Below are 15,396 nucleotides of genomic sequence, written 5' to 3' on the forward strand. Positions count from 1 at the left end.
AATTATGTGATTTAAAAAAAAATTATTTGAGAAAGAAACAGTGTGAGCAGAAGGGCAGAGAGAGGGAATCCCAAGTAGGCTCTGAACTGTCAGCGCAGAGCCGGACGCATGGCTCTTACTCACAAAACTGTGAGATCATAAACTGAGCCGAAATCAAAAGTCGGTGCTTAACCAACTGAGCCACCCCGGCTCCCCTACATTATATGATTTTTAACCTGTACTAGGACAAACTGGTGACCTTTCTAAGCAACACCAGTGACGATTCCCCTTCTCAAACCACACGCTGTAAATCACTGCTGGTTTGGCATGTCAGTGTTACTGTTTTTCTATAACCTTGTCTTCCTGCTGAGTTTGCAGACTGGGTCCCCACCTGATGACCCTTGCTGTTTCTCTCTTGGGATGTTGCAACTTCCCTCTTAAACCTGTTGTCTTTTAGATTTCATCCACTGCCTTTCTGTCTAATCTTTATTGGTACTGTGAGAGCAATGCTAAGCACAAGGACGTTTGCTTTTTTTTTTTTTTTTTTTTTAATTTTTTTTTTTTAACGTTTATTTATTTTTTTGAGACAGAGAGAGACAGAGCATGAACAGGGGAGGGTCAGAGAGAGGGAGACACAGAATCCGAAACAGGCTCCAGGCTCTGAGCTGTCAGCACAGAGCCCGACGCGGGGCTCGAACTCACGGACCGCAAGATCATGACCTGAGCTGAAGTCGGCGGCCCAACCGACTGACCACCCAGGCGCCCCAAGGATGTTTGCTTTTGACGTTGAGTATATGCACGTGTGTGCAAGACACCCCAAAAAGACAGTACATTTTTACAAATAAGATTTTGAATATGGAGTCTCAAGCTCTTGGCTACTTTCTTTTGTTGGTAGTTTTGAATATTAATGCGAATATTTGACATTAGATGTTTCTGATGCATGTAAACCCATATTTATATAATTAATTTTTTTTATTATCCAGATTCTACATGGGAGTTTCTCAGACTGATTCTTGACCTCTCGATGAAAGTACTGAAACCGGATGGGAAGTATTTTACACAGGTATACACTTAACTCTTTTTCCCCAGAACGCTCGATAAGAATTTTTATATTTTGAAATTTGCATGCATATTACTGAAATTTATATTTGTTAAGGATAGAACATCATAACTGTATTATGTTCTTTCAGACAACAAGTTTGTAAATAGCTGACCTGTCCTCTCCAGAATTAATGAGTTCTCTTATGTCCTTTTATTGCCCACTGTCCTAATTTATCAACCTTGGGCTGTGGCTGTAGTATGAACTCCTGCCACCAGATGGAGATACAGATTGTGATTTTATTTGTTTTTTGTTTGTTTGTTTTTTAATTTCTCTCCCCTTATCCTCTAGGAGATTCTTCATTGGAAAGCCAATTTATCAACATAAAGCTTAATAAACTGCTTTGACTGTAGTATGAGTTCCTGCCACCAGATGGAAGCATATTGTTTTTTTTCCCCATTCTCTAGGGGATTCTTAAATTTAAAAGAAAGTTTAAAATTTGTATCTCTTGTTATGTAATATATATATAATATATATATACATATACTTATATCTTGTTATGTATATGTGTGTGTGTGTGTATACACACCCTGCTAAAGTCCTGAAGAAAATTCTGAAAATGACCACAAAAGGTGCTAAATGCTGATCGAGTCTCTTTACTTGGTACACCAGTCCCTTAATTCATAAGCAGAAAATAAGCACTTACCTAGGCAGTATTGCACTCTGGTCCCTGTAATTCTTAAGTGTTTTCAGGAGCCCTCCCCCACCCCTTTAAAAAGCAATAGCATATTTAAATGTCAAAAACTAGTAGAGAGGACTTAACTTTATTCTCCCAAAGAGGCATTTTAATGCAGGCTCTGGGCACTTGTTGGGATCTGAGATTAATAATGGTGAATACAACTTGGAAACTCTAAGGGACACCTTGAATTAGTCTTCAGCCCATCCTGTTTTCCTTTTCTTTCCCTTGCATGTAAGACCCCACTCTCCTCCATGGTGATTAATCTTAGAGACCTTGAACTTGGTGAAAGTATTGAGAAGCTTCGAGGGAAAGAAACAGACAACTGTATATGAATGGAATTTTTTTGCCTGATGTTTAGAAATGATTTTTTTTAACACATTCTAGACTTGAGTCTCTAATTTTTTTTAATGTTAATTTTACTTTTGAGAGAGAAAGAGACAGAGCATGAATGGGGAGGGGCAGAGAGAGAGAGGGAGACACAGAATCCGAAGCAGGCTATAGGCTCTGACCTGTCAGTGCAGAGCCAGACACAGGGTTTGAATTCATGAACCGGGAGATCATAACCTGAGCCAAAATCAAGAGTTGGACGCTTAACTGACTGAGCCTCCCAGACGTCCCTGTAGTACCTTTTTTGAAACTGCCATGTGATAATGCTCAGGAGATACTCTTGATTCATGCCTACCCCCTTTACCTCAGCATGTAGCTTAGAACTGAAATGTAAAGATGGAATGAAAATGTTGTTTGACCTCTTAGTGGACCTCAGGCAGACTAAATGTCCTGCCTGAAATTGTGTCACAGTAGCAAATTCATGATGTCATTAGTAATCACCGTGGCTGCATGAAGGCAGCCTAGTTAGTGCCACAGAGCTGGAGAAAGCTGTGGAAATGGAGTGGGTGGGAACTGAGCTGGCTCTGGTGGGCTAGGGGAATTTCAATCCAGGGAATATTTGCTTTCAAGACCAGGGACTCGACCTCCTTCCCTTCTCTTCCCCACTCCCCTTAAAAAAAAAAAAAAAAAGTAACAAAAAAACTCTAGAGGTTCTTTGATACATACAAACTTATGTATGTGGCATTCATGTAAGTTATTATGCAAAATACTACCCCCTCCTTGAGAAGTGGACATAACTGGTACCCTCGACACGTCTACATTACTCCCTAAACTCCTGTCCACCTTTTAGAAGGTAACCCATCTTTAGTGTTATTCTTTTTTATTCTTGTACTTTTTTTTTCTTAAGTAAACTCAGTGCCCAAGTGGGGTTTGAACTCACAACCTCGAGAGCAAGAGTCACATGCTTTACTGACTGAGCCAGCCAGGTGCCCCCCTGTACTTTTCTTTATAGATGTTTCACATATGTGTAATTTCCTGTCATTATATTGTTCAGCTTGCTTTTGAACTTGCTAAGAATGATGTTATTAAGGATGTATTCTTCCGGACTTGCATTTTTTTTTTTTTTTTACGTTACAAAAATCATACATACTGTTAAATTTAAAAGATAAAAACAATATAGAAATCTAGAGTAAAAAAGCAGTGTCACCTACTCACACCTAACATGGGCCAAGGAAAACTTCCTAGAACCAAACTACTGAATAGGGTTTTACCTCTTAGGATGCCCCCCTCCCCCCAATTATTCCCTTGTCAAACTTAAAAAAAAAATTTTTTTTAATGTTTGTTTATTTTGGGGAGACAGAGTGGGGGAGGGGCAGAAAGAGAGAGGGAGACACAGAATCCGAAGCAGGCTCCAGGCTCTGAGCTGTCAGCACAGAGTCCGATGCAGGCTCACACCCACAAAGCGTGGGATCATGACCTGGGCCGAAGTCAGACGCTCAACCAACTGTTCCACCCAGGTGCCCCAGTTCCTTTCTCATCCTTAATAGGTATTTAATTCTCTGCTGTTGGGTTTTTGTTCTGCATCTCCAATGTCTGTCCTTTGTCCATCCAGCCTTCCTTTTTTTCTTTTTTCATCGAGGCATTGGATTTGCATGTATGCATTACGTGGCTAGAAAAAGAATCCCAGGATTTTCCCTCTTGTGGGTTTTCATCTTGTTTCCTCCTGCTCCACGATGCCAACTGAGGTTGTCAGTACGATGAAACCGAACTGGTAGGACGGGAGCAGATATTATTCTAGCATTTTTCTAGATCTTTTCGTTGTACACCAGATCTGGGGCTGGTCATTCTATACTTGTTTAACCTGCCCGTGAGGTCACAACAATTTTCCCAGCTCTGTGACATCAATGGTTTCAGATTTGCCAATGTAACCATGCTTCATCTCCCAGCTAGAAACCCAACGACGACTTTGGAGCATGGCCTAATAAGTACCTGGTATCTGCCTCTCTCTTCGGCATTGTTGCTGCTCTTGAGAGCAACCGCCTGGATGTTCATGCGCACTGTTACGGTGGCACTGAAAAAACCGATATGTCTTTCTTAAGACAAGAAAAAAATGTATTTCCATTTAAATACACAGGAAAGTAAAATGTATCACATTACTTTTTTGGGGTAGGTCTCCATTTGTGGTGAGATTTTTTTTCCTTTTTTTAACTGCTTTTTGACAATGCTGGAGAAGAACAAATTGAAACTTTCCTATCTCCTTACCACATTCTCAGTAAGGAGATCCTCCCATATGCCTTCAGTAAAGAGAGTCTGGTGTCAATTTTAAGATGGCAAGAAAAACCATTGAGCTGTGCACCTAGGTGGCATTTCCATTCTATAGCTTCCCCAGTGGTGATATGTTCTAAAAACATCCAGCATTGTTTTCTATTTGTGAATCTTAAATTACATGTGTGGTGTTTATATACTCTCATGGTGAACTTAATGTTGAAACCAAATTATATGCTGGTGAAGGGCACTTTGGCCAAATCCCACTGCAGGACCCTAGATGATGGGTTACTAAACAGGCTGACACTGAAGGACGACGTCATGCTAAACGAACGTGCTAAGTGAAAACCGCCAAGGCCAGCTCTCAGAATAGTTCTTTTGCCCACTTGCCTGTGGCTAGTTGGTTGGTTTCGAAATGCCTTTCATTTGTGATGCTTACATCACTGAATGCCTTCATTTGTGAGTGTCGCTCACAAATAATTTTCATTTGTGAATAATTTTCATTTTACATTGTACTTGGCTATTCTAAGGCAAATTGATAGTGAAGTTCTTAAGAAATGGAATCACCACATGCATTCAGTAGTCTTTAGTTTGTAAAGAATTTTAGAGGTTAAAAGGAAATAGGTGGTATTAAGTACCCATTATGAAAAGCCACAATTAGGAAACTTGAGCTAAAATGATAAAACCTAACCCAGACCTAATGAATGAAAATGATGTGTGATTCATATGCACATTAAAGATTAAGAAGCACTGCTCTAGGGGTTCCTGGCTGAGTAAGGGGGGGGGGGCGTGGCGTGGCGGCATGTAACTCTTGAGTTGTGAGTTCAAGCCCCATATTGGGTGTGGAGATTACTTAAAAACAAACAAAAAAAAGGCACTGCTATAGAACTAGGCAGATCCTTTCAGTAGCTCTGCTCTGTTCTTGGCCAGCATCTGATTCATCCTTTTTTTCTTCATGGTCACAGAGTGGCTGCTGCAGCTTCAAATGTCACATCTAGGTCATAGGCTGGAAGTAAGTTGAAGAGGCAGGTCAGTCTGTTTATCCTTGATTGTCCAGAAGCATAAACTTTCCTGGTAGCCCCCAGCAGAGTTAACTACATCTCACTGACCACTCCTAACTGCTGGGGAGACTGAAAAGGTGGTGGCAAGAAAGGGAGAAAAATTAGAACAATGAAGTCAAGGGAGGATGCTTGATAAGGAGTGGAACTGTGGGATATCCTTACTTAGTATACATATTGTGAGTAAACTTTTGTTTTCTTAGGCCTGAAAATCACATATTTGGGGGAAAGCATAGAGGTATGAACATAGTTCTTTGGCAACGTCTTAGATTCTTATGAAGGTCATAGTTTTAAGCCATTCTGGAAATGAAGAGCATTATCTTTCTGATGTTTCATTCTCAACATAGTGGTGACCAGTGGGAAAACATTTTGAATGGCTCATGTGTATGAATCTTTGCTAATTGCATGGTGTTGATACAGTGACTGTGTTACTAATGAGAAATTGGTCTCACTGCTTTCTGTAGCTTCATTCTCTGAATGTGAAATGGCTTGGTAAATGAGGTAGAAGGATAATGAGCTAATTAATGGATCTATAAGTAGAATTGAATGCAGTGTGTCATAGCACAGAAGCCTTCTCTCATTTTCGAAGAGGAGAACTTTCATCTAAAGCTAAAATTGTTTTCATTTATTAGAGACCTTCAAATGAGTGAGGGGGCCTTCAGTAAGACTCAAGAATCCCATTGTTTGCTTTCCTGTCTTTGATTTAGGGTAACTGTGTCAATTTGACAGAAGCCTTGTCGCTCTATGAAGAACAGCTTGGGCGCCTGTATTGTCCTGTGGAATTCTCAAAGGAGATCGTCTGTGTTCCTTCATACTTGGAATTGTATCCTTCAACATAACATAACATGACATTATGTTGTTAGATCAGAATACCCAAGTAAATCCCATGCCAGTTCAACATTTTAAATCCCAATAATAAATGGAATTAGCTCTATACTATCTAAGGCCATGGTCTTCAGATGCGGCTGCACATTGGAATTCCCTGAAGCTTTAAAATAACTACTGATTCCTGGATCACTCTCAGATTCTGGGGTGTGGCCTCCCACAACTCCCCAGGTGGTTCTACTGATTAAGCAGCACTGGTTCTCAAAGGCTGTCCCCAGAACTGCAGCATCCCCTGGGAACCCGTTAGCATGAAGATCCTCAAGCCCCACCCTGGCCTCCTGCTCCAGCAGAGGCTGGAAGAGGCTGGCTTGAGGCCTGGTTACCTGCCTGGACCGGTCTACCAGGAGATTGCTGTGCACATAAAGCTTCAGAAGCCCTAGTCTAAAATACCACCTGAGCTGTAGCGGGCAAAAAGAGTAAACATGCTAATTCTGTTTTTTTTTTTTTTTTTTTAAGTTTATTTATTTTGAGAGCGAGAGCGCATGCACAGGGTGGGGAGGAGCAGAGAGGGGAAAGAATCCCAAGCAGGCTCCACGCTTGTCAGCAGGGAGCCCACAAACCATGAGATCATGATCTGCGCCGAAATGAAGAAATGAAGAGTCGGATGCTTAACCAGCTGAGCCACCCAGTCGCCCCTCATTCTATTTTTTATTTTAAAACCATCCTACTTTGATATTAGTTTCTACACTTCACTTGATTCTGATTTGCAGTAGAAACCAATGTTGGTGTTCTTCATTAGTTCCACTTAGTAAAGTTAGTCCAGAGAAATAAAAGTACCCAGAGAAAAGGCAGAATGGGAACATTGTCACTGGAAATTTAAAATGCGTTTCCTCCTAAAAGGCGGACTTCTAGTCTCCAGATAAAAGCTTCCTTATCTGAGGTGGCCAAGTCTAGTTTTCTGTAACAGCTGTCTTCATTGCTGTCTAGAGAGATCCTGTGACTGCCGCTGGCCTGCAGTGAGGTCCTTGTCCGCAAACCCTGGCAGCCTCTGACAGACACGGGCCTTAGAAAACCCCTAGATCCCCCTGGAAGAAGCTCTCTGTGTATGCTGGGCAGCCACTTTCTTTCTGTGGAGATCTCTGATAACTCTCCCCTGACCAACTGTCCACCTTCATCAGGCTTTCCTTCTGGAGCATTTTTTTGGTAGAAATCCAGTTGATAACATTTGGAGAAAAGGCTTCTGCCCTCTGGCTCCACTCCATCCTTCAACCTGTTTTTCCTTCTCTTTCTCCCTCCCTCTCTTTTTCCCACCCCTCTCTTCCTCCTCCACCCCCCCCCCTCACCTTCCCACCCTTCCTTGTCATGTGAATCCCTAAGAAGTCTGAAAGACCTTGGAAAGCAGTAGCATACCTGAGGGAGTATTTGTATGCCTTTAGCCTAGTCTCCATTTGCTCCCGGCTCCTCCCCACCGGCGACCCAGTCACAGGTGGTAGGTATGCAGGCTGTTAAAGTGGCCTTGTTAAGAGGACCTAATGCTCATCACTGCAATGCTTTAAGCCTTGAAACTTGCATCCACCTTCCAGTTTGTCGGCCAGCAAACAAATTTTAAATGCTGTCTGTTCTTCCTTGAATTATCTGCACTTATTCCTTGACTCCCTGTCCAGGTGGGTATTTTACACTGTTTGGAAGAAAGCTAACCCTTGAAGACTGTTGTCCCCAATCGTGTGTGCTGCAAATAGCCTTCCTGACCTTCATATGCTGTACATGACATCGAAAGGAGTCAGGCAATTGATTGCGAATTCCTTCAAGTTTTCTTTTCTTTTTAATTATTATTCTTAATTTAAAAAAAGCAAATGGAAAATGTATATTTTGATGAGCTAGGGTGTTATTTTTTTTGAAAGTCAGCTGAAGGATGATTAGACAGCACAGCGAAGACTGCTAAATGCACTGAACCCCTAGAATGTGATTTTTGTTACTTTCTTTTGTGTGTGTGGGCTTTTTATTTTTGTTTTGGTAGACTTCAAATTTGGTTGTTTGGAGGAATGAACATCATTGTTTTTGTTCTGGAGGGAAGTTCTTGATGGTGTTTTTTTCCCAGAAAATTGACTTAGTTATTAAAATTTGGTGCTTATAAGAAAGAGTTAAGAAAAAATGAATAGCAATGCTTCAATTAAAATTATAAATGAGAAATTTCATGTGTTTGTCGTTTTATTTCAGCCAGGTCCCCACTTTCTCACTGCTGATCTCACAGAACAAAGGTGTCTCCTGATCTTTTTTAGTTCTTTTCTATCCCTCAGTGCCATTTATCTCTTTATAACAGGATGGCCTTAGGGCCTTTTTGAACAGTAGTAATGACTTCATTTACCCCCGTGGTAAATGATACACAATCTATTACATTCACCGGTTCTTCATTATAAAATTGACCTGAGGATAGGAAAAGATTTGGTCTTACTGGAAAGTTGAAAGTCAGAAGCTTGTTTCTATTCCCATTCTTATTGGTGTATTAGATGTGGAAACACAGAGCATTTTGGATTGCTGCTGTAAAACTTTTTAAGAAGGATTTTAGATGCACAGATAGATGAGAGTTTGTAGAGGCCTGCAATAAGAGCGGCATAAACTCAGTAAGGAAGTGCAGGCAGCTAACAGCTTGTAAAGTGTATTTGTGGATAAGAATCCACATCAAAGGTGAAGGTACACTGACTTGGATTATTAGACATCAATGGTTATTCTGTTCTTTTTATAACAGCTTTATGTTTTATCAAGGCATTGCGTTCATTTATGGTGAATTTGCAGTGAGGAAAGCATTAAAAATTGAAATATTCAGTGTGTGTTTTGAGAAAATTAGTGTCAACCCAGAACTTTCTTCCTCCCAAGATAGGTTTCTCTGACAGATACTCTTTTTTTTTTTTTTTTTTAATAGTTTTGTTGTTTTGATTTTATTTTTTTAGGATTTTATGTTTACGTAATCTCTATGCCCAACGTGGGGCTTGAACTCACAATCCCGAGATCAAGAGTCGCCGCCAGGCACCCCTCTAACAGATATTCTTTAAAAAATGAGTGCATGCCTACTTTTCTTTTTGATTGGATTGGCACGGAGAAGAAACAATAATGGAATAAAGGGAGAGTTTGTCATGTTGGAACTAGACTGGCTTTCAGCAAATATTTTTCTTGTGCATTGAGCTTTTATAAAAAGCGTTGGTAGACAGAGTCCTACCTACTCCCTCAAATTCTTCTGTAATGTTTTGCAAAGGCTTTGTACTTGTATACCATGTGAGATTAAAAATGGTGGTATTATTACTGTTAGAACACCATTTTGGCTTAACAGATTGGATTTTTTTTCCATTATAGGAAAGAAACCAAGTCTATCTGCTATCTGGATATAGTGTTACTAATAAGTCAGCATAATTTTATACTTGAAGGCTAGCTTCGTGCAGAGGCTAAACCCTGTGATGAGCCTGATGACACACATGTACCGCCGAGAGCTGAGAGTTAGAACTGACCCGGACCAGGCTGTGGCAGACGTCAGAGATACATTCACGAGAGAGTAAAGGGTGTGGGGTGGGAGGAGGAAGGAAAGGAGATTTTTACTTGGGGTGATAATGGTAGATTCTGACCCTGCTCGTTTCTTTGTATTGGAGAAAGGATGATGCCTGTTTTTGAACATCTTTGTTTAAAATGAAGCATGCAAACTGATCTCTGATAGCCAAAAACAACCTGTACTTTAGCTGCATTTTAAGGAAATACTATACAATATTAAGTTATTTTATGTTAATGGCTGTTGTGCTTTATATAATCTATAGATAATCTAAAAGAATACTGTTGTATCGTACAGCCACTTTTTAATTAAAGACAAATATTGGCCGTGTAATCTAAATTCCATTCAACACATTAGCAGATATCAAGAATTGGTTTATTTTATTTTTACTGTTTATTTTGAGAATGAGAAAGAGAGTGAGCGGGGAGAGGGGCAAGGAGAGGGGGTGAGACAATCCCAAGCAGGCTCCATGCTGTCTGTTTAGAGCCTGACGCGGGTTTGATCCAAGAAATGGTGAGATTCTGACTATGTGAAACCAAGAGTCAGAGGCTTAACCGACTGAGCCACCCAGGTGCCCCTGGTTTATTTTAAAAAATGGTGCTTTCTCCTAAAAATGTGATTGAGAATTTAAAACACTTGATTAATGGCTGAAGGAAGGCTGGGTTAACAGTGTTTTTCCTGGGTGCGAGCAGTACTGATGTCAAAATAAAAACGTGCCTTCCATTTGCTGCACAGTTGAATCGTCACCTCCTTGCTTGCATTAACTATGGTAAGCTCCAGTGGTCTCAGATTGATGGATTTTGTTCTGTTCCCATGGCTCCTGGGTTAGGGTGAAGGGTGTGTGTGATGTTCCACATCATTGGCCTGTGTTGGGGACTGGAGAGCAGTGCTGCTCAAAGCGCGGTCCTTCAACCAGTTCTTTGTTTTTTGAGTATTTTGTTTAATTCAGCTGAACGTCTTGTTCCAAGCAAGACCTCAGTGAAGGAAGCTGTATGCTGATTTACACTGTAGCTGTGCTTCTTCCCTAGTTTGGAATAGCACTTTGAGTGGCACTGTTCTAGAGGCTAGTTGGACAGCATTATTTGATAGGAGCTGCTATGTGTGGTCGTGAAGAGACACTTAACCTCTTTCTGTTTCCTGTTGCTAAGTGTCTTTGTGCTAAATAATCTTTTGTATTGCTATGCTTTGGGCTAATAACACCACTTTTATTTACATTATCTTGCCCACTTTTTTTTTTAGGTTTTATTTTTGAGAGTGCCAGAGCGAGTGGGGGAGGGGCAGAGAAGGAGAAAGGGTCCCAAGCAGGCTCTGCCCTGCTAGCGGGGCTTGACCCATGAACCGCGAGATCATGACCTGAGCCGAAACCAAGAGTCAGATGCTTAAGCAACTCGGCCACTCAGGCGCCCCTATCTTGTTCAGTTTTAAAATAACTTTGTGAATTCAGTGTCAGTATCACTGAGTAGGCAGCAATCATAATTTTCAGTGTGTCCCAGAGGGTCCCATAGCTAGTCACAATTTGAATCTAGGTTCCAGCGTTCTGAGCCTGCGACAGTGGTTCTTAACCCTTTTTTTGTACCTTGGACTCATTTGGCAGCTTGATTAAACCTGTGAACCCTTCCTCAGAAACCTGGTTTTTAATATGTAAAGTAGAGATGATTATAAGGAAACAAGTGATACTGTCTTTTAAAAATTTATGACTTAACATTTGTGCTTTAATTACTTGTTACATAGGTGAATGTAGTGGTGGATCAGATACCAGGATTTTGGAGTAGTAATGAACATAATTATCTGCAGCAACTGAAATGTGGTTAAGAATGCATCTGATTTCTCTGGTTGACAAAGTCCTAGGTACTGCCAGTACTAATATGGCTTGTCACCTACATTGGTACTTAAAGGAAGTGCTAAATTTCAGTTAGAGGTTAGTGAAAATAAAGATAGGAATGTTTTCCCATTCAAGTTTAGGGACTCATAGTTCTGTCCACAGGCCCCAGTTTACAAACCTCTCTGGCCTACAGTTTTTCCTTCCATTGTTTGATTGTGTTTAGGTGGTGGGGAAGGGTAGCTGGGTCCCCTCATCCTGCTGTCAGAACCTCAAATCAGTGCTGGCAGATCAGTTCTTCTCAGCCAGAACCGTTTAAAATCTCAATTACCTAGTGCACTTATTCCACTGATTTGTGCTTTACTCGTTATTTCAAAAATAAGAAATAGAACATGGGCAAGAAATAGCCCAGTGTTTTTGGAAAGTGATTTGAATACCCTTGGATGGGATTTCCCTGGGAAATCAGATGATAAATGTGACTGGACAGGTATGCTTATCTCCGGTATCTGGGGATCTTGGAGACATCCTGGCTGGCTCACTAATACAGACGCCAGCCACCAGGCAGCAGCCAATGACGTGTGGTCATTTTCAGCGAGCAGTTTCTTTATGATGTAGTATTAGGGAGCAGGCCCTGTCGGTGCCACTTTGCTCAGGAGTATAGCAGAATAAATCAGGGGCTCTGCCTGGGAAATCAGACTAATCAAGAGAGGTCTGTTTTAACAGATGCCCTCTGATACCAAAGAGGGAAGCCTGGAGGGCTGTCTCCCCCCATTGCCTAGAGATGAAAACCCAGGATTGTAAAGACAGGAAAGGGGCCGGTCTCTTACAGATGAGGGCTTTGCCTCTGGTGTTAACTTAGTATTGTTCCTGATAGGTTGATGATTATGTTGGTGTTTAGGTTCTCACTAAGTGATTCTGACAGCTCTGAGTTCATTGCAGAGCGACAGAAATGCTCCTTGGGCTATGTTCCGCGTCCTCTACTTTCTAGATAACTCTGCCTTTGCCTGTGTTCAGTCGTGGGAGTTAAGTTTGATAACCTGAAACTTCCTGTCCTTCCGGTGCTAAGGGGGAGCTTCTGTCAACATAGCCTGTGCACTCATTGCATGGGCCCTTCACACTCCGTGTTTCTCTTTCTTTCTCATCATATTAAATATTCTTCATTATGTATTGTCCCCATACGTTTACTGTTTAGTGTCTGAAGAGAGAGTGTGTCCTGGTGAGAAGGAATACACTGCAGGATGGTTTTTGACTGCCGTGTAAGAGCTGGAGGTCTTTAACTGAAGTATGTGGGCAGAGAAGCAAGATCTGAGGCTCCAGTGTGGTTGACAGATGGCTAGAACGTAAGCTCCAGCCACCACAACCTGGTGCCCATTGGTCATATTGAACGCTTTGCACATGTACTAGGTATTAAAAGGTTAAAGTGCACCATAAAAGGGGATGCTTAGAATTCCATTTTCCATGTGGGGCATGGAGGAAATAGGCTAGTGTAAAGAAATTATACAGAGTTGGGTATGTTCAAGAAGAAAAGCGGAGATAAAGGGAGAAGTCCTTGCATCTTCGCGCATCGAAGGAGCCAGAGTACAGTCCCGATATGGGTGAAAGTGCTGTGTTGGTGAAAGGGGTATTTCTCTAGGGCTTGTGTCTTTTGGGTTCCTTCTCGGTGCCCTGAAGGGCTGAAGAAGAGCAGAAACTCAGGAAGGTGTACAGCATTCAGACCGTAAAACTGGGACGAACTGAGAATCTGTGGCCATTTTGGTGTTAGCCGTTTCTGTGAGTTTTCCCCCCACCTTTTTTTTTTTTTCCTGTTTGCCGTCCACTGTCAATTTCATTACTCTTCAATGACTCCATCCTTGGTGACTCCTCACCTACTGGGTGGAATTCTTGCACCAGGCCTCCACTTTGGGCCCATGGCTTGGGTTTCAGTGCCAGTCTGTGGAGACCAGGCAGCAAGGCCACAAGACTTGAGCCAGGCCCTTGGCTTCCACTGGATAAATCTGGAAGGGTTTGTGCACTAAAGTAGTTAAGTATGGTGATGAATTATAAACCAGTGGAAAACATTGGAAGTCATGAAGTTATATGGAAAACAAACGCATGAATAAGTGGGAACGCATATACAAACAGATAAGGTGTTTAGAATCCTAAGTGCCAACTAAGTGTTGTGAGTGCTGGAGTTGAAAAATTAGCATTTTGTGATCCTCACATGGAAGACAGAATCAGGTGAGCATCACCCTCTGATGTAAAATCTTGGGGAAAATTTGACAAGAAGCCTGTTTACATGGCTATAAAGTCTCCCAGAGATTGCTTATGAGCTGTGTATAAGTTTCCTATTGTAGCTCCAACAGATTACAGCAAACTAAGTTCCTTTTAAGGTGACACATTTATCATCTTATAGTTCTGGAGATCAAAAGTCTGAAACTAGTCTTTTTCTTTTTTGTTTTGAATTTTTTTTAACATTTATTTATTTTTGAGAGAGAGAGTGTGCAAGTGGGGGAAGGGCAGAGAGAGAGGGAGACACAGAATCTGAAGCAAGCTCCAGGCTCTGAGCTGTCAGCACAGAGCCTGATGCGGGGTTCGAACTCACAGACCATGAGATCATGACCTGAGCTGAAGTCAGACGCTTAGCTGACTCAGCCACCCAGGCGCCCCCTGCGGTCTTTTTCTTTTTAATGTGTGCAAGAGAGCATGTGTGCAAGTTGGGGATGGGCAGAGAGAGAGGGAGAGAGAATCCCAAGCAGGCTCCATGCTACAGAGCCGGACACGGGGCTTGATCTCACGAGCCATGAAATCATGGCCTGAGCCAAAATCAAGAGTCCGATGCTTAACCAGCTGAGCCACCAAGATGCCCCTGAAACTAGGGCTCAAATCAAATCACCTTGTGGGCAGGGTGGGTTGCTTCTGGAAACTTTAGGGGGAGAATCCATTTTCTGCTTTTTCTAGCTTGTAGAGGCCATCTGCATGCTTTAGTGTCTGTTCCTTTCCTCCAGTCTCAAAGCCAGCAGTGCATTAACCTCTTCAAGTCTCTCTGCTGCTGTTTTCACATTGTCTTTCTCTTCCTGCGTTCCTGTGGTAAGGCCCCTTTGGGATTATATAATACTACCCAATAATCCACCACCTCCTCCATTCAAGATCTCTACCACAGCTGCAAAGGCATTACAAGGAAACGAAGTTCTTGGGATTAGGGTGTGGACATCCATCGGTGGGCATTCTTCAGCCTCCCACGCATTGCTAGAGAAAACAACTTGATAGTGGAAAAGCTGAACGGCACCTTGCTGAGGTGATCAAAATCCCCAATAAGGAGCAGGTGGACACACATGCCTCCAGTACTCTGAGAAGGGCCCCTCTCCGCCTGTGCAGTCCTGTGTCTGGCTAAGTGCATATCTGAATCTGATCACAGGGAAGCATTAGACCCAAAGGGAGAACATTGTTTTAAAAAGACCCTAGTTCTTTAAAAGCATTAATGTCAAAAGACGCACAAGGCTGTGAAAGAGGTTTCCAAATTGAAGGAGGCTAAAGAAATGTGGCAATGAAATGTGATCCCTGGCGCTACAGTGCATCCCATATTGCTTCAGTTGACAAACTGGAATATGAACGATAGTTTCGATACAAGTATTGGTATTAAATTTACTCAAGTTCTTATTGCAACTTTTCTCTAAGTTTGAGATTCCTTCCAAGTAAAATATTTAACATTAAGAAAAAACAATAGGGCACCTGGCTGGCTCAGTCGGTGGAGCGTGCAGCTCTTGATCTCGGGGGTTTGGGTGCAAGTCCCAATTTTGGTGTAGAGATTACTTCAAGTAAAATAAAATAAAA

At 41.8% G+C, this 15,396-nt stretch overlaps 1 protein-coding gene across 1 annotated transcript in view; it reads left to right on the forward strand.

Moving 5' to 3' along the window:
* SMS (spermine synthase) overlaps positions 1-8,422 on the forward strand; it is a 54,471-nt gene extending 46,049 nt beyond the window's left edge. The window contains exons 9-11 of the mRNA XM_045471827.1: positions 963-1,042; positions 6,115-6,230; positions 7,897-8,422. Coding sequence (XP_045327783.1) covers positions 963-1,042; positions 6,115-6,230; positions 7,897-7,936 — 236 coding nt within the window. The 3' untranslated portion in view covers positions 7,937-8,422. The remainder of the gene's footprint in view (positions 1-962; positions 1,043-6,114; positions 6,231-7,896) is intronic.
* Positions 8,423-15,396: the final 6,974 nt, after the last annotated feature.

This window comes from Leopardus geoffroyi, chromosome X (genome assembly GCF_018350155.1).
Source record: "Leopardus geoffroyi isolate Oge1 chromosome X, O.geoffroyi_Oge1_pat1.0, whole genome shotgun sequence".
In the NCBI taxonomy this organism is placed as follows: Eukaryota; Metazoa; Chordata; class Mammalia; order Carnivora; family Felidae; genus Leopardus; species Leopardus geoffroyi.